The 19,881-nt window shown below is 38.3% G+C and overlaps 1 protein-coding gene across 2 annotated transcripts in view; it reads left to right on the forward strand.

The window, feature by feature from the left end:
* The first annotated feature begins 6,675 nt into the window (after positions 1 to 6,675).
* MFN1 (mitofusin 1) overlaps positions 6,676 to 19,881 on the forward strand; it is a 33,723-nt gene continuing 20,517 nt past the window's right edge. Inside the window, exons 1-7 of one of the 2 annotated variants that reach the window (XM_047874487.1) lie at positions 6,676 to 7,157; positions 7,882 to 8,000; positions 10,566 to 10,701; positions 11,541 to 11,703; positions 15,939 to 16,063; positions 17,335 to 17,443; positions 18,881 to 18,988. In XM_047874487.1, coding sequence (XP_047730443.1) covers positions 7,889 to 8,000; positions 10,566 to 10,701; positions 11,541 to 11,703; positions 15,939 to 16,063; positions 17,335 to 17,443; positions 18,881 to 18,988 — 753 coding nt within the window. In that variant the 5' untranslated portion in view covers positions 6,676 to 7,157; positions 7,882 to 7,888. The remainder of the gene's footprint in view (positions 7,158 to 7,881; positions 8,001 to 10,565; positions 10,702 to 11,540; positions 11,704 to 15,938; positions 16,064 to 17,334; positions 17,444 to 18,880; positions 18,989 to 19,881) is intronic. The other variant, XM_047874486.1, reaches the window with a different exon arrangement.

A 19,881-nucleotide genomic window follows, 5' to 3' on the forward strand; every position in this document is an offset into this window, starting at 1 on the left:
AAAATCTTTCCTTTTGTAAAAATTGTGTATTTCTCCTCTTATGTCTCTTTTTAACATTCTTTTCAATTTTTTCATAAAGGTCATTTGTAGTTTTTGTAAAGTCAAGGCCTGGATTCTTTACAGTTTGGGTTGCTTTGACATGTTTATTTTCTAACTGGTTATTACAGGTATATAGGAAGGCTTCTGGTTTTTTAACCATTGATTTTGTATACACATACCTTGTTCAGGTTTTTGCCTTCTTAGTTCTAGTAGCTATCTTTGCTTAATTTGTAAATAATCATATAATCTGCTATAAATGACATAAATTTAAGGAATTAAATGTCCCTAATAGCTCTTTTTTTCTTATCACAGAATTTGGTAGTAACTTCCACTATTATTACTAATGAGCACCATTATTAATGAGGAGAAGTAGCAATAGCAGGCATTCTTTTTGTTTGTTTCTAGTCTTAGATGTAAGACTCCTAAAGTTTCCCCAGTAAGTATATTTAAAGTATATCTACTATAGGTTTTGGTAGGTAGTTTTATCAGGTTCCTTAGTTTTCTAAGAACTTTTATTGTAAGTAGGTGTTAAACTTAAGCAATGACTTTTTCTGTACCTATTAAGATAAATATGTGAGGTTTCTCCCTTACTCTGCTAATATAAATTACATTGGTTGATTTTCAGATGTTGAATTATCTATGTATTCCTAGGAAAATCCTATTTAGACAAAAACTTTGTTTTATTTTGTTTATTTTGAGAGAGACTGAGAGCATGCGTGGGGGAGGGACAGAGAGAGAGGGAGAGAGAATCCCAAGCAGGCTTCACACTGTCAGCATAGAGCCCGATGCGGGCCTCGATCCCACAAACTGAGAGACCACGACCTGAGCAGAAATCAAGAGTCAGAAGCTGAACCCACTGAGCCATCTAGGCACCCTAAAAGCTTTTAATCTAATGTTGGATTCAGTTAGCTAACATTTCATAGAGAATGTTTGCCTCTGTGTTCTTAAGTGTAATTTTTCTGGGAAAGCTGGAGGACAACGGGAGGGAGAGTTGCTGAGTCCTGGACGGACGACAGAGCTCAGCTTGCTGGGGAACAAAGGCGCTCGCCAGCGCCATCTTCCTCGCCCATCCCCCAGCCAAAATCCCAAAGGGAACCAGTTCCTGTCAGGGAACTTGCTTAAGTGTAATTTTCCTTACTTATATCGCCTATCCAGTGTGGTATCAAGGTTATCCTTTCTTTTTTTTTAAGTTTATTTATTTATTTTGAGAGAGAGAGAGAGAGAGAACACACAGGCAAGCCAGGGAGGGGCAGAGAGAGAGAGAGGGAGGGAGAGAATCCCAAGCAGGCTCCTTGCTGACAGTGCAGAGCCCTACCCAGGGCTCAATTCCACAAAGCACAACATCATGACCTGAGCAGAAATCAAGAACCGGACACTTAACCAGCTGAGCCACCCAGCTACACCTCAAGGTTATTCTACTCTTCTAAGTGAGTTGGCTGTTTCTTCTCTTCTGTTCTCAGGAAAAAAAAAAAAAAAAAAAAAAAAAAAAAAAAAAGTTTGAGATAAGATTAATCTCTTTTTAAAAGATTTGGTAAAAAGTCACCTCTAAAATGATCTAGGCCTGGCTTTTAAAAACACACACACACTGGAAATTGCCATTTCAGTTTTTTGAATGCTTATTAACTTAGTCAATTTTTCTTTTTTTTCCTTGGGACAATTTTGGTATTTGATGGCTTCCAAGAAATTTTACACTTCATTTAAGTTTTCAAATTTATTGGTATTTATAGTATATATCTGGAGTTATTTCCCCCTTGCTTTATGTCTTCTCTTGTTTTCGACATTCTCGAAAGTGTGCTCACAAGTAGGGGAGGGGCAGACCGAAGGACGGAGGGAGAGGGAGAGAGAGAGAGAGAGAATCTGAGAATCTTAAGCAGGCTCCATCCTCAGTGCAGAGTCCAATTGCAAGTTTGATCCCACAACCCTGGGATCATGACCTGAGCCAAAACCCTGAGTCAAACATTCAACTGACTGAGACACCCAGGCACCCATTTTTTACATTCTTGAACAGATTGGCAGTGGAATGTCAAATTTGTAAGGTTTTTGAACAATTACATTTTAGTTTTTGTTAATCTGTATCTGTTTTAGCCTTTATATATTTTTTCTTCTTTTTAAAAAACTATTTATTTACTTTTGGAGAGAGAGAGAAAACGAGCAGGGGAGGGGCAGAGAGAGAGAGAATCCCAAGCAGGTTCCATGTTCACCGTGGAGCCCAAATGGGGCTTGATCTTAAGACCCCAAGATCACAACCTGAGTGGATATCAAGAGTTGGACACTTAATAGACTGAGCCACCAGGCACCCCAGTTTTTGTCTTCTTTATGTTTACTCTGTTGGTCTTTGCTTACAAAGTCTGCTCCATTAAAAGAAAAGCAATGAATTAAATTATTTATTACTTATTATATTAATATATTTATTATAATATAATTTATAACAATGTGATTTTTATTTTAAAATACAATAATTAGGGGAACCTGGGTGGCCCAGTTGGTTAAGCATCTGACTTCGGCTCAGGTCATGATCTCACAGTTCATGGGTTCGAGCCCCATATCCCACTCTGTGCTGACAGCTCAGAGCCTGCAGCCTTCTTCATATTCTGTGTCTCTCTCTGTGCCCTTCTCTCTCTCTCTCAAAAATGAATAAACACTAAAAAATTTTTAAATATATATAATACAATAATTACATTAAGCATGTAATTATTGTTTACAGAACTAATCATGATTTTTACTATGATGATTTTAAAAATTCAAACAATATAAATATAGTGAAAGTTCCCTTTGAGATTCCCTATGCTCAAAAATGATTTTAGTAGTTAAGGATTTCACATAGCTATTAAGTGGCATAGTCTAGACTTGAACTACGGTCTTCAGATTTCAAGTTGCACACTTTACCATTAAAAGATTTCTCCTTAAATAGGTATTTGTTGAATGAACATATGAATAGATCTTAAAAGTGGTAAAGGCTTTCACCCTCCACATGCTGGTTGATGCTTGAAATTCATCCTTAAAATTTCATCCCTCTGGTTAATGCCTTGACACCATTGTAAATTATAGTACTTACGAGCCAGTATTGGTAATAGACATGTATATGTTTTATGAAGAATTTAAAAATATAAACTATGTGGGGTGCCTGGGTGGCTCAGTGGGTTAGCCTCTGACTCTTGATTTTAGGTCAGGTCATGACTCACAGTAGGTTTGTAAGTTTGAGCCCATGTCAAGCTCTGTGCTGTCAGCATTAGGACTCTCTCCCTCCCTCTCTCTCTCTCTCTCTCTCAAAATAAATAATTAAACATATAAAAATTTTAAAAATAAACGATGTATTATATTTTCTCATTGTAGAAATACATGCTCAATATAGAAAATGTGAAAACCGAGAAGTACAAAGGAAAAAAAATCACATGTAATATCGTCATCCAGAAGTAAAATATATGTATTACACATAATTTATGAAAATATTTTTATATACTGGTGAATAAGTCTGTGTAAATATTTTTCTAAAACAATCTTTAATGACTATATCATATTCCATCCTGTCCACATACCATAATTTATCTAAGCCCTCTCCTCTGGGGGAACACTTAAATTGTTCACAATTTTTCATGGTTTTAAATAATATTTTACTCTATATCTCTTTGTACTTTTAAATATATTTATAATATTTGGTTATACATTTCAAGGTTTTTTTGTTTTGTTTTGTTTTGTTTTTTTATTTAAACAATCTCTACGCCAGGGCGCCTGCATGGTTCAGTCGGTTGAGCATCTGACTTCCACTCAGGTCATGATCTCGCGGTTTGTGAGTTCAAGCTCCGCATCAGGCTCTGTGCTGCCAGCTAACCCTGCTTAGGATTCTGTGTCTCCCTATGTCTCAGCCCCTCCCCTGTTTGCACTCTGTCTCTCAAAAATGAATAAAAACGTTAAAAATTAAAAAAAAAAAAAAAAGGGAGGGGGGACCGCCTGGGTGGCTGAGTCAGTTAGGCATCCAACTTTGGCTCAGGTCATGATCTCGCGGTTTGTGAGTTCCAGCTCTGCATCAGGCTCTGTGCTGACAGCTCAGAGCCTGGAGCTTGCTTCAGATTCTGTGTCTCTGTCTCTCTCTGCCCCTCCCCTACTTGTGCTCTGTCTATCAAAAATAAATAAAATGTAAAAAAAAAAAATTTAAACAATCTCTACACCTAATGTGGAGCTCAAACACAACCCCAAGATCGAGTTGAATGCCCCTACTACTGAGCCAGCCAGGCGCCCCAGTTATATATTTATAGCTAAGTGTCTGTCCACATGTTTACTTTCCTGGGATTGCTACGTCAAAAGGCCTTCACATTATAAATTTTGAATAATTTCCCAAATAGACAATAACATTGTGATAGACAGTTTTACGTGTCAACTTGAATAGACGATGGTACCCAGTTATTCAAACACTAATCTAGATGTTTCTGGGAAAATATTAGTGATTACATCTACAAGTCTTTGATCTTATATGAAGAAGATTATTTGGGGATAATCTGGGTAGGCTTGATCCAACCAGCTAAAAGTCTTTAAGAGGAGAAAAGAGGTTTTTCTAGAAAGGAATGGTGCCTGTGGGCTGCAGTATCATCTCCTGCCCAAGAATTTCCATTCTACCCTTATTGATGGCTTGCCCTACATATTTTGGATTTACCTAGCCAGCCGTCACAATCACAGAAGCTAATGCTTTGTGATAAGTTTCTTGCCCTGTGAACCCTGACTGATACACACTGTAACCCTCCTGCCAGAAAAGTATACGACTGCCCTTGGTCATTTACATCATAATGTGAAGTTTTTTACATAAGCAGATCTTTATCTATTGTAGAAATAGAACTTTATTGGAAAACAAATTTTGATAGAGGACAATATAAGGATTCTTAGCAGAATGATTAGCTTACTGTATTTGTGTGTATTTGTTTATGGAGAGGTGAGAAGAGATAAGCGATTAAAAATCATAAAATACTGAAGTCAAATGATTCTAGTTTATTTTGCAATTATGCCTAGGGCTTTAGTATATTATTATTAAAAGCCATTTTTAGTTTGTTTTAATAATTTTTTTAATTTGTATTTTAGAGAGAGATAAAGTGGGAGCAGGGGAGGGGGGAGAGAGAATCTCAAGCAGGCTCCAAGCTCAGCACAGAGCCGATGCCGGGCTTGATCCCACAACCCTGGGATTATGACCTGAGCCAAAATCAAGAGTCGGACACTCAAATGACTGAGCCACCCAGGCGTCCCTAAAATCCATTTTTTAAATGAGAGGTCTCTAATTCCAGCCAGTGGACTGGGCCCTTTAATAAACATTGTCTGTGGAATCTTGGTAGAGTCCACCACCCACAGAGCAACCAAAGTGACCTTTTAAAAGGAAAATCAGATCATATCAGTCCCCACGTTTAAAACAGCTAGCCACTGCACTTACAATAAAATCCAAACTTCAGACCTTGACCTATATGATTTTAAACCTCCTGCATCTCTAAACTTCCCACATTTTCTCTCCCTCTCTGCATCTCAGATATACTGGCCTTTTTTTCCTTTCACCCAGCATACCACTCTCCTTTCTATGGGCCTTTGGACTTCCTGTCCCCACTATTTTGGGCACTCTTCCTCCAGATATTCCAAGGATTGGCTTCCTGGGAAAAATCAAGGAAATATTACCTTCTCAGAAAAGATCAACCTATGTGGCTGTTTTTCTCATTTTTCTTCATCTAGTCTATCCTATTGTTTTTTTTCTTTTTCAGAATACTAAGCACGTCTGAAATGATGTAATTTATTTCATTTTTTGATATTCATCTGTTCCAATAGAAGATCAATATTTCTAACTATATTCTCAGCAATATTATAAGGACTTTACATGCTATCGACCCATTTAATTTTCACAACAACCTATAAGGTAAGTATTATTAATTAGTACTCCAGTTTTACAGGTGAAGTGCCTGAGGTTCAGAAAGGTGAAGTGGCTTCACTTGCAAAACTGCATCTCACTAATTCTGGAAAGAAATCTCCAGGACATCTGTTCAGCTATGTACAGACCAGCAGCATCCAAGGATGTTAGAAATGCATGTTCTCAGGCCTCATCTCTGACCCAAAGAATCAGAATGTGCAGTTTAACAAGATCCCCAGGTGATTCTTAAGTATAAAGTTTGAGAAGCACTAGTCACCAATACATCAGTTTCCTAAGTCTCACCTCGAAAGTAATTGAACACACACACACACACACACACACACACAACACAGCTGTACTCCCAGCCCAGAAAGCAATTACACAACAGAAGAGAGTAGTGAAGTGGTGAAAAGGTTTTCCTTTATTGCGGCTAGTACAGCAAGCAGGAATCCCTCATCTGGCAGTCCTAACCCCACGTCATCCCACTTCACCCCAACTCCTTTTAGCTCTCCCTCGCTACGCTAGAAGCCACCCACGCCTAAACTAGACAGAGCTTTGAAGACTTTGAAGGGAGAAGAGACGGAAGGCAGAAATACGGGGGAAATGGAAAACAATTCCGGTAGCATTCCTTAACCTCAACAAGCCCTGCCTTCTGCCCTTAACAAAAATGGCGCTCAGCGTAGATGCACTTCCGGCCACGGAACCAAACAAAATAGGGGAGGACAAGAGACCGGAAGTGACCGCCCTTTTGGCACCCCTCCTACCCCTTCTCCGCCTCCCAGCCCCTCTACGGAGGCTGAGGAGGCCTAAGGGCTGGCACCCCTCCTACCTCTTCTCCGCCTCCCAACCCCTCTAGGGAGGCTGAGGAGGCCTAGGGGCTGAGGCTGGTCTGCGGTTGGCGGGTGACAAGCCGGAGCCGGGACAGTGTGAGTGCTTCCTGCCTCGGCCGCCGGCCGCTTCACTTCGCTTTGGGTAACCTTCGTGAGGCCAGGGACAGGGGGCGGAGAGTCGCGCGGGCGCTGTGTGACGAGGCGCCGCCGCGGTTCTGCGTGAAAGCAGCTAGCCGGCAGGTCTGCCAACGGGGCCATCGGCCGTGTCGGGCCGGCGGAGCCCGCGAGGCTCGGGCCTGAAGCCCGGGGGCTGGGGAACCCGGTCCGGGGCTGGCGCACGCGGGACAGCGGTGAGGTCCGGCCCTTAGCTCTGTGAGCGGGGCTCCAGCGCCCGGTGTGGAAGGCCTTTCCCCAAGGTAGGTGTTCACACCCGACTGAACCGGCTCGTTGCCCTCACCCCGGTTTTCCCACGCAGCTCCTTCACTCAGTCATTTCCTGACCCTCTGGAAGGCTCAGCTCTTTTTTCATGGCCACTCCGTTTCATTCCACACGCATACACAGCAGGAAAAGACTGGCGTGTAATCGTTTTTGTTTAGTCTTTTTCGTGAGAAGTTGCCAGAAAAAAAATTTTGAACTTAAATTCCTTGAAGTTCTTGGTACTTTAGCTGGAAACGTTAATGGTCGCGTTTATTTGTTGTGATGAGAGTTTTGTTTTTTTTTTTTTTTTAAGTGGCAGTATTACATTATCTTGGAATTTTATTTCTTCATTCTGTATCCACCTCCACCCTCTAGAGCTTCAGGTTGAGAAACTTGTTGTTTGTGAACTTGCTCCTTCTTGCTAACCCTGTGCCTTGATGTGCCTAAGAGTCGGGAGTAGTCACAATTTAGCCACAATTAGTTTCATCTTCACCAAAGGGAAATAAAGTAGAAATTGGCAACCAAGGTTTTGTCCAATAGAGTTAACTTATTTTGGTGGAGTATCACAAGTTTAAAACACTTCTCCCCAAAATAAAATTATCTCAAAGTATTTTGGCAGTTTATTTTACTGGGGAATTAATGTGGCAGGAAGGTGTCATTCACTTGCATGTCTTTATCGTATAGTTTAATTTGTCCTTTCTAACTTTTATTTTCTTTCCCCAGTAACATAATGGCGGAAACTGCTTCTCCACTGAAGCACTTTGTGCTGGCTAAGAAGGCAATTACTGCAATCTTTGACCAATTACTGGAGTTTGTTACTGAAGGATCCCATTTTGTTGAAGGTTAGTTTCTCTAAGTTTTTTAAATACTACTGTTGAGAATATATGAAAAATATGAAGGTGGGGCACTTGGGTGGCTCAGTTGGTTAAGCGCTCCATTTCGGCTCATGTCATGATCTCATTGTTTGTCGGTTCAAGCCCTGCGTTGGACTCTGTGCTGACAGCTCAGAACCTGGAGCCTGCTTTGGATTCTGTGTCTCCCTCTCTCTCTGCCCCTCCCCCGCTCATGCTCTGTCTCTCTCTCTCTCAAAAATAAACATTAAAAACAAAAAAAATTTTTTTTAAGAAAATTAGGTGTTTTATCCTTTTCACCCTTAGTTACAGAACGCATATATAAGGCATTGTGTTATAATCTAGGAGAGATGCCATAACAAAACCCATTTTTGCCCTCCATAAGAGGAAGATTAAATGTTATTAATAACAACTTAAGAAATAAGTGCTTGCATGTGAGGTACTATTCTAAGCACTTTATTATATCAATAATGCATTAAATATCAACACTGGAACAGATTTTAATTATAATTGTTTTAAAGATGAAGAAACCAAGACACAGAAAATTTAAGCAACTTGCCCAAGAGCACCTAGCTAGTAAATGCCCAGACTTAAAAGTCAGGCAGCCCACATTTAAGCTATTATTCCTCTCTTTTCCCCAAGTCAGCTGTCAGCCTAGATCTCAGAACTATCTTATCTTCTCAAATGAGGCAGGAATTCGGTGGGGAAAGGGCAGAAGAAATCTTCTTTGAGTGTCACTGTTCAAGGTTGGTGAGGAATGTCTTGTTAGGGAATACTGCTTTGGAGAGAACTGTTGAAATATTTTCCGGTTCCTAAGATTACATGACCATCAACGGTACAATGAAAAGAGAGGGATTTTATAAACTTCTCCAGTGACTGGGAGGAAACATTTGGTGGGTTGGTAAAATCAAACTTTGTCCTTGTCCCTCCTAACCCTCCCTCACCAGATTTTTAGCTTGAGGATAGGGATCATGCCTTATTATTGCGTCCTTATCACCAAACCTGACACAATTCAAGTTTTGTTGAATGAGACAGGGATGTTTCCAGTTTTGAAAGAATTTGAGCTGGCACAGTGACTTTTAAATTGTTTTTAAAAAGTTGGTAGGTCAGCAAAACAAAGTTGATGGGAAGTGAAATTAAATGCAATATCTTCTATGTATTGAACCCATTACAGATTGAGCATAATACTAGGAACTAGTGAACGACAGCTTTATAGTCCGAGTTCAATTTTACTGCTTTTACAATCTCACAGAAAATCTCTTGCAAAAAAGAGACAAAAAGATAAATTAGGAAGAACATAGAAGAGAAAGAATAACATGAAAAACAAGGTGAATGTAATGATACTTAAGCCAGTCTCATCTTTATTCACCTAACTGCATATATTTTACTAATGTGCTTGAAAAGGATGATGAGATTTGTAAAAGCTGGAGTTTAATTACATGAGCACTGGGCAAGCTGTGTCAGTGTGTGTGTGTCTCATTAGTACCAGACAGCCAAACGAATCTCCATGTTTTTACCTTTAAAATGAGATAATGAAAATGTAAGTTGTCAGTTCACTGGGGTGAAGTTAATACAACATTGTAAGTCAACTATACTTCAATAAAAAAAGATAAAAAATAGAAAACTGTCTGTAATGGATACTGTAGTAACCACTTAAAATATATATGTAAATGTAAAAGTGTATGTTCCTGAAATATAAACAAAACTAAAAGGCTTCTGCTTTTCAAACCCAAGTTTTTCCACCCACCCCCATCCTTGGAGGACAAGAGGTTATGTCTGGGATGAGCAGTTACCTCTAGCCTGACTGGAGTAGGATATAGTTGGTAATTCTCTTTTTATGTTAAATGAGCTGTTTTGCTCCATTCCTCTGAGAAGACAAGAAGTTTTAAGGTAGCGATGTCTTACCTAGCTTGGAGACCCACTTGAACCATATCTTTATTTTATAGGGGTGGCCATTCACAAACCTCGCTATTTCTTAGTATGTGGATCCCTCTTTTCCCTTTAGTCAGGATGGAACAATAATAGGTAGATAATTAGGTTCTAATTTCTCTGTTCAGAAAAACATTTTTGTCTTAGATGGGTATTTTTGTTTTTGTTTTTTTAGTTTAGTCATTTTGAGTGACAGCGTGCGTGTAAGTGGGTGAGGGGCAGAGAGGGAAGGGGAATGAGAGAACCCCAAGGAGGCTCGACCCCATGAACCATGAGATCATGACCTGAACTAAAATCAGATGCTTAACCGATTGAGCCGCCCAGGTGTCCCTGTCTCAGATGAGTATCTTGTATTTTTGAGACTTAGGTGAATAATAAATACCCTTTGGACTGGGCCCCTATAATTTTTAATAATTTTGAAGCTTTTTTGGGCAGGATTCTTATGACCTGTTGCAATAAAGTATTCACCTTTTGCCAAATATTCAGATAGTATGGCATTTTTACTTTTTAAATGGCCACATTAATACAGAGCAAAGCCAAAATATATGCATATCTTAGCTATTCCTTTGTATAATTCACTTAATGTTCATCTTTACCACTTTTTCTAACACCATTTCAATTTTGTAGCAACATACAAGAATCCAGAACTTGATCAAATAGCTACTGAGGATGATCTGATAGAAATACAGGGTTATAAAAACAAGCTTTCCATCATTGGTGAGGTGCTGTCTCGGAGGCATATGAAAGTGGCATTTTTTGGCAGGTAATCCTTTATTATTTCTCTCAAGGGTAGTTTCCAGAAATCAGGTTTTCTAAGTCCTATCCACAACTTTGTTTCTGATGTTTCAGCAAGGGATGGTTCTCCCCCTTCTCCCTGTAAGAGTTTCTCCTTGTGTTAAATGCTAAAGCTATTAGCATCTAAAAGAATTTGTTCATTTTAGTTCTTGGTATAAAAGGCTTTATGGAGGTCATATTTTTATTTTTTAAGGATGCTCATCTCTAAGAATTGGATTCTTAGCCAAGTCCTAAGCATAGAAATACGGGTTAATGATATGCATAATTTTTGACTTTTTAAAAGTTCTCTTATTACCAGGTATGTCTTCTGAAAGAATTCTCAGCCCCACGATTCCCAGAGAGGGGGAGAGTAGGAAGAGTTATTTGTTAACATAACTGTTGAGAATGACGGTGTGATCTCTGCCACAGCTTATATGTTCATTTAGGAATCATTTGTTAACTTCCTTTGTGCCATGCACTGTATGAGGCACTAGGGATACAAAAACAAATGACTAGGCCCATACTTGTTTGCTCCAATATCATGTGCTATGTATCAACAGAAGCATTTATTTACTCACTAAACTAACTTATAGGCCTTTTAAATCCATCTTGGGGCTTTTTTTTAGCACTTGGGATTTCCTGTACCTAGAATTCCCTTTGCCTTGTTTTATCTATGTCTGGCTCTTTCTCAGTTTTCAAACCTTTCCTAAATGTTATAACCTCAGAAACCTTTCCTGACTGCTGCGTCTAAAGTATTTCTTCTCATTTATTCTCTGAAGTTTTTACTGTTCTATTTTGTCTTCATGATTTTATATATTCATTCTTCAGGACGAGCAGTGGGAAGAGCTCTGTTATCAATGCAATGTTGTGGGATAAAGTCCTCCCTAGTGGGATTGGCCATACAACCAATTGCTTCCTGAGTGTTGAAGGAACTGATGGAGATAAAGCCTATCTTATGACAGAAGGATCAGATGAAAAAAAGAGCGTGAAGGTATAATATTTTGACTGTTAGCAACATAATGTACCTGAAATAATGCCCTTAACTTGTTCTTTTTAAAAATTTTTTTGTAGGATGTCTGCATTGCTAGAGATGGAAGAACTACTGATGTTTTAATTCATAGCTTTTAAAGCCATCACTAATATTTTGAATTCTCTAAAATTCCTTTGCTTCAGAGCTAAATTATTAGAAAAATAAAATATGTCCTTAAAGTAAACTAGAGTTAAAAGTTTATTACATTTTAAAAATAATGTTCTGAAAATAACATTATTGAAGTGTATTGTTGCTGTTTAATCTCATCTACTCTCATCTTTTAAAAGAAAACTTTGTTTAAAAAATTGGGCCTTGGCATGTGTTTGATGCATGTCTGTGTCTTTAGAAACTGTTTTATCTTTGGAGTATTAATAAGCACATTCGTGAATAAATGTAATAGTTTTATCAGATAAGGGTCAGTGACAATTCCCTACTTTTCATAAATTTCTTAAGTAGACTCCATGCCTTACATGGAGCCCAACATAGGGCTTGAACTCACGACCCTGATCTCAAGACCTGAGCTGAGATCAAGAGTTGGATGCATGGGGTGCCTGAGTGGCTCAGTCAGTTAAAGATCCGACTCTTGATTTTGGCTCAGGTCATGATCTCAGTCTCTGGGATCATGCCCACATCAGGCTCCATCCTCTTAATGTTAAGCCTGCTTGGGATTCTCTCTCTCCATCTCTCTCTGCCCCTCCCCTCGCCTACTCTCTCTCAAAATAAATAAACATTAAAAAAAAAAAGGGACGCCTGGGTGGCTCAGTCGGTTGAGCGTCCGACTTTGGCTCAGGTCATGATCTTGCTGTTTGTGAGTTCAAGCCCCACGTCAGGCTCTGTACTAAAGCAGCTCTGGAGCCTGCTTCGGATTCTGTGCCTCCCTCTCTCTCTGCCCCTCCCCTGCTCATGCTGTCTGTCTCTGTCTCAAAAATAAATAAAACATTAAAAAAAATTTTTTTTAAATAAATTAAAAAAACATGTTTAACCTACTGAGCCACTCAGGTGCCCCTTTTTTAACAAATTTCTTAAGGAGTTCAGTGCCACTAAGTTCCTTCAGCCGAAAGAAAAAAGTGTTTCTCACTATGATCACTTTCTTTTTTTTTTTTTAACGTTTATTTATTTTTGAGACAGGGAGAGACAGAGCATGAACAGGGGAGGGTCAGAGAGAGGGAGACACAGAATCTGAAACAGGCTCCAGGCTCTGAGCTGTCAGCACAGAGCCTGACGCGGGGCTCAAACTCACAGACCGCGAGATCATGACCTGAGCGGAAGTCGGCCACTTAACTGACTGAGCCACCCAGGTGCCCCATCCACTTGTGTCTTAAGATCTCTTCCACAAGCGCAAAAGTTCAGTGTTTAAAGATCCATGCTGTTTTAATTTTTGCAAAACTGAGTTGAATTCATCGGTCTAGTTCTTGTTCTGTGAGTTGTTTGAGCTAGCTTTAGGTAACTTCATCTGTGTAATACTCTTCAGATTAGTTAGAAGGAATAAAGGAGGTGATGTTTGTGAAAATTTTTTTTAATGTTTTATTTTTTATTTATTTTTGAGAGAGAGAGAGACAGAGAGTCTGAAGCAGGCTCCATACTATCAGCACAGAACCTGATGTGGGGCTTGAACTCAAAAGCTGTGAGATCATGACCTGAGCCAAAGTCAGATGCTTAACTGACTGAGCCACCCAGGCACCCCTCTGAAAATATTTTCAAACTTTTAACCCATATAAATGAAGGAATCATTTATTTTGTGATCAAGTTTTTACCAAATCAAAATTCAAACTACCTGTGGCTTTAGATCCTTAAAGTAGTTACCTCCTATTTCTTGGTCTGTGCTCTCTACTTCCAATCCTTCATACTCTTTTCCTCCTCTCCCCTACTCCAAAATTTAAATTTGTTCACCTCAAGCAGTGGCCTGTGTTAAAGTATAGACTTTGAGTTTCATGCTGTAATAGTTTTCCTTAGTAAAAGAAATGCCTGGGGCACGCACCTGTGTCGGACTTCAGCTCAGGTCATGATCTTACAGCTTGTGGGTTCAAGTCCTGCGTCAGGCTCTCTGCTGACGGCCCAGAGCCTGGAGCCTACTTCAGATTTCCTCTCTCTCTCTCTCTCTCTCTCAAAAATAAATAAGCATTAAAAAAAAGTAAAAGAAATGCACTAATTACAGCTAATGCTTTATTGCACACTTGCTAAGTACCAAACACTATTCTAAATACCTGCAGTAACTCCAGTCATACCACAACTATATCAGATAGGTGCTTTTTATTATCTTAATTTTATAGACCAGGCATCAAGACATTGGTACACATTTATAATTCTATCAAAAAGTTGATGAAAGCAAACAAAACTAAAACCTAGCTAACATTGTCACTGTGAAGATTCACTTCAACCCTGATCAGGACTATTGTGCCCATTTGAAAATAGATGTTTCCCTTTAAAATTGGATACAAAGCACAGATTAATTGTAAAGATATGTGTGCTGGTGCCCTTTCCTTGAATATTAATTTTACTTAAAATTTTTTTTAATGTTTATTTTAGAGAGAGTGCGCATGGGCAGGGGAGAGCAGAGAGAGAGAGAGAGGGAGACACAGAATTAGAAGCAGGCTCCAGACTCTGAGCTGTCAACACAGAGCTTGACTTGAGGCTCAAACCCATGGACCATGAGATCATGATCTGAGCTGAAGTCAGATGCTTAACTGACTGAGCCACCCAGGTGCCCTGGTGTTTTTAATGGAAAACAAAAAAATTTTTTTTAATGTTTATTTATTTGAGAGAGAGAATGAGACCATGGAAGTGTAGGAGGGGTAGAGGGAGAGGGGGAGGGAAAATCCCAAGCAGGTTCCTCGCTGTCAGTGCAGAGCCTGACACAGGGCTCGATCCCACAAACCATGAGATCATGACCTGAGCGGAAATCAGGAGTTGGGTGCTCAACTGGCTGAGCCACCCAGTCGCCCCTTGAATATTAATTTTATATTAAGCTCTTTGTATTTATTGTGTATTTAACGTGTACACATGAAAGATACTAAAGTAACACATTAACAAATTAGTATATTTCAGAAGTTATCTTGAGAAATAGAAATATTTTAGTGAGTTTAAATGGAAAGAGAAGGTATAGTCATTGATGTTAAACATGCTTATGTGAGTAAGTGACTGCCTGGTGAGAAAAATACTTTATTAAAAGAATGTGTATTGAACTTCTCATATTGCTTTGGGTGTTTTTTCTTTTTAAGTTTATTTTGAGAGAGAGCCAGGGACGGGTAAAGAGAGAGAGGGAGAGAAAATCTGAAGCAGGCTCCACGCTATCAGCGCAGAGCCCAGTGTGAGGCTCGAACCCACAAACCGTGAGATCATAACCTAAGCCAAAACCCGAGAGCCAGATGCTTAACTGATTGACCCACCCAGGTGCCTCACTTTGGTCTTATTATTACTCTGGTGTTTTTAAACTTTTGTTAATAATGATGTTTCTTCTATTTTCACCCCTTATTAAGCAGTACATTTTAGGGGCGCCTGGGTGGCTCAGTTGATTAAGCATCCGACTTCAGCTCAGGTCACTCATGGCTTGTGAGTTCAAGCCCCACAGGGCTCTGTGCTGACCTCAGAGCCTGGAGCCTGCTTCAGATTCTGTGTCCCTCTGCTCCTCCTCCACTCACACTCTGTCTCTGTCTCTCTCAAGAATAAGTTAACATTAAAAAAAACAATTAAAAAAAAAAGGCAATACATTTTAGAAGAGACAGAAAATACTAATGGTATTTCCAAAACTCACATGCTTCCCAAAACCAGTGGAAGTCCTTGCCTTTGGTATAGAGTTAAATGTGTGTTTCTTAGTATTTTGTAAACAAAATGGTTTCATATGTGCTATTTTGACTTCTCTTAATATATTGTGAATTTGTTTTCATATATATAATATCAGCTTCAAGAGTTGCATAGGATTCCATTGCCAGAGATCATTTGTTGGACATTTAGAATGTTACCAGCTCTGATTATTTGTGCAGAATGATATGAGTAAACTGTTTCAAGGGTACCATTTTTTTTCTACTTGGTAATTCTAAAACTCATTTTCTCGAGATTGCTGAGATGGTTTTATTTCAAGTTACTTAAACTTCTGCTTTTTATACATGTTTTGCAAAAGTGAACCCCCCAAATCATAGTGTTTTTTATTGAATTTTATTATAAGCACAGTTTTGTATTTTCTTTCCCTTCTACTTTAGACAGTTAATCAGCTGGCCCATGCCCTTCATATGGATAAAGACTTGAAAGCTGGCTGTCTTGTGCATGTATTTTGGCCAAAGGCAAAATGTGCCCTCTTGAGAGATGACCTGGTTTTAGTGGACAGGTAAAATTACATACATATGAATTGGTTTTTTCCTTTAAAGATTCATTTAATAGAATAATACTGCTTGTTTTAGCATGTAACACATAAAAATTTAAGTGCTCAATTGCTGCTCATTTGCTAGATTGTTAAAGAACACATAAGGTGTTGGTTTTGTTTTTTATTGGTTACATAAAGTGCCAGTTTCCCAGTCTAATTCTATTACAAGAAATTTCAAGGATAGCCACTTTGTTTTCCCCCTCTATATTGACTAGTTTGGATAAATAGCTGGACCTTGCAGACTGTCTAATTCTAAATAACTAGAGAGATAAAGATAACTCTGATAGGTAAAGTTTTTAACTAGTAATAAATTCATTCTTGAGACCAAGTTTCCCAAAATAACTTTCCTGGACAGTTCACATAACTTTTCATGGTTCAAGAATTAAGTACTTTGGGAATTTTTTTTCAACTCTGCTGATTAGTCTTCATTTACTATGTGTTTTTGCTACATTGGTGTTTAGTAAAATGATAATGTATATCTAAGCAATGTCCTACCAAAAAAGGTAGTTAAATGATTTTTTTAAAGTTTTGGTATGCTCTTTTGTTTTCTTCAGTTAAAATTTTAGCATTCTCTGGAAACCATATTGGTTCTGGTGATGAGCTTTTAATTTTGCTTTATTTCATGACCAGACTGTATCCATGACCCCCGCCTGTCATCTTGCCACCTTGTTACAGGGATACATCAAACCAGTGTATGGACAGTTGCGTTATAATTTTTATGGTATCAATTATATATTAAACTTATGCCTAGCAGAGGGTGTTTTATTCTTTATGCTCACGAGCACTGAAGTATTTACTGAGCTGTACTGGACATGGGTGCTTGCACCTTCATTTTTGTTACCTATTTACCTGTTTTTTTTCAGTACTTATTTTTCATCCTTTCAGAGCATAAAGATTTGAAAGATTGTAATAGTGACCATGTTACTTGCTTTATCAAAAATTACAAGGTTGTCTTTAGTAAGTAAAATTTTTTAGCACTTGTTGTTAATTGGCTAGGCTCTGAGAGTTCCTTGTCAGCAGAATAAATATAGAAGTTTATAAAACAGAGACTGAGCTTGCCACAAATGCTCTCTTATACATGATAAAGTAAATCTCTTAGGCTTTGTGCTGAAAACTGGTAGAAATAGTTTTTAGACTTCAAACAATTTATAAAAGTTAAAAGAATTCTTTCTATAATCACATTTTCTTTTTAAAAAATATTGTTATATAATACAAGTTTATCTTATTTCCATTAGTCCGGGTACAGATGTCACTACAGAGCTGGATAGCTGGATTGATAAATTTTGCTTAGATGCTGATGTCTTCGTTTTGGTTGCAAACTCTGAATCAACACTAATGAACACGGTAGGATTTAATCATTATTATGTTTGAATGGTAGGAAATGAAATGGTGTCTGTTAATTCTGAAAAGTAAGGGAAATCCAGATCCTGGATTCGAAAGAAGCTCTAGTATCAAGGGAGAGCAAAGGAGTTTGTGTTTCCATGGGACTGAAGAGCTGATTGTGGTCTTGAGTGTTCCCAGAGTATCATTGGGAATCTAGGGCATGATGGCTCTAGTTGCTAGTAAATCTTTATATTCAAGGTGTGATACATGTATGTTGTTGACATTGATTGTGGTTATTTGCCAGTTTCGGAAGGAATGGGCACCAGAATTGTTAGGATGATGACTTAAGCCTTTTGAATAATGTTTAACACTCCCACCTCACCACTGCCCCCCAACCCTCATGTCTGGCAGACAAGGCTTTTCATATTTTTAGTTTTGTCAGCCTTTTCCAGCTTTACCCATGTACACACTAGGTTCCAGCTTACCTATATGCATTCTAAAGTGCTGTCAGACTTCACAGATTTTTGAGGATGTCTAGAGCCAGACTCATCCCAAATAAACTCGAGTTTATAGGTATCTAATATCCAAACCTATAGTATGATTTTCTTAAAATTGTTATTCCTGGAAAGTATATAAATGGGCAAAGATCATTTATAACCTAGGTGTTACCAGCCAGACCTCTGTTTTGTCACTGTTAGTTGTGTGCCCTCCAATAATCTGTTATCACATAGACCAGGCTACTCTGACAGCACAGACAGTTTATAGTCTGATGATTAAAAAAACAGATCTATGTTTAAAATCTTTGTTAGAGTAACTCCATTATTTGGGTAAACAAACTTTGATGTACATTCTGACTTCTCCGTCTTTGTTTATGCTCTTCTTTGCACACAGTTCTCCTGCTCCCAGCTTCTCATCTTTCAGAAAGCCATTGTCAGTACTTTTAAGCTCTTTATCTTTATCACCACTTTCTTAATGGAGCTTTTTCTAATTCTAGCTAGATAGGGTGTTTCTTCTTTGTGTAAGCATAGCATGTATTTGCAGCATTTATGGCACATACCTTTCTCTGTTGTTTATTATGATGTACACAGGTCTTAAATTGTTATTAATTTACTTAGTCTAAACATTAAAAGAGATTTGAGGTAGCTTTTTGAAAATATATAATGTTTATATCCAGCGGTACCTATTGTATTCGGCAAATAGTAGAGACAGATAAATATCTGTTAAATTGAATTTCAGAAAAGACTCATGGCAAGGGCAGAAAATCTTCACTTTTGCCTTCTTACAATATTCTCACCTTTGAGAATCTTAATGTTCAGAGTGCTTTGGGATCCTTTATCAGTGGGCATTAATCACTGTTGTCTAAATGGTTCAAACTTTTAGATTAGAGCTTCAGTTATAAATGTAAATATAAAATAGCTGTTAAAAGTGAACATAACACTGGTATTTGATGTTTTATAGGAAAAGCAGTTTTTTCACAAGGTAAATGAGCGACTTTCCAAACCTAACATTTTCATTTTGAATAATCGTTGGGATGCCTCTGCATCAGAGCCAGAATATATGGAAGATGTAAGTTATTTTTTTTAAGTTTTGAAATATAGTAATGTACACTGTTATCTGAGAAAACAGTATACCTTATATAATAAAGCATCATAAGCAGCTGTTCTCTTACTTGAGAAAAGACTGTAATTATAGAAACCCTGAAGTGGATACGTGATAGAAACCAGAATATTAAGAATAATATTTTTCCTTTGAAGGAAAAGTCTGTTATAGAAGTACCATGTAATCATTTTAGATCTTGAAACTTTGTTACAATTTTTTATTAAAGTATAACATACCAGAAAAGTATACAGATCATAAGTGTCCAACTCAAGAAGCAGAACATTCGCAGCACTTCAGAATGCACCCCCTCCATCCTCCAGCAGGGATGAGCACTTAACCATGACTTCTAATGCCCTTGATTAATTTTTTGGTTATTCAGCTTTATGTAATGGAATCATATATAGTATCTACTTTTGTGTCCAGTTTTCTTCTGCTCAACGTTACATTTGTGATATGTGTCCATACCTTTGTGCATAAAGTGCATTTCATTACTGTATATTTCAGCCTATAAATAACTACGTTTGAAATTTATTCATTCTGCTAGTGATGGCCATTTGGGTAAATTTCCTGAATGTAGCTGTTATGAATAATGCTTCTGTGCACATTCTTATATATGTCTTCTTGGTGCACACAGGTTTATATTTCTGTTGGATATATACCAGTGGTTCTCAGTGTGAAGGATTGGGCATATTTGATCCCCAGGGAATATTTGGCCCATGTCTGAAGACTTTTTTTTTTAATGTTTACTTTTGAAGGAGAGAGAGAGCACAAGCAGAGGAGAGGCAGAGAGAGGGAGATACTGAATCTGAAGCAGGTTCCAGGCTCTGAGCTGTCACAGGCACAGAGCCTGACGTGGGACT

This window comes from Prionailurus viverrinus, chromosome C2, assembly GCF_022837055.1.
Source record: "Prionailurus viverrinus isolate Anna chromosome C2, UM_Priviv_1.0, whole genome shotgun sequence".
In the NCBI taxonomy this organism is placed as follows: Eukaryota; Metazoa; Chordata; class Mammalia; order Carnivora; family Felidae; genus Prionailurus; species Prionailurus viverrinus.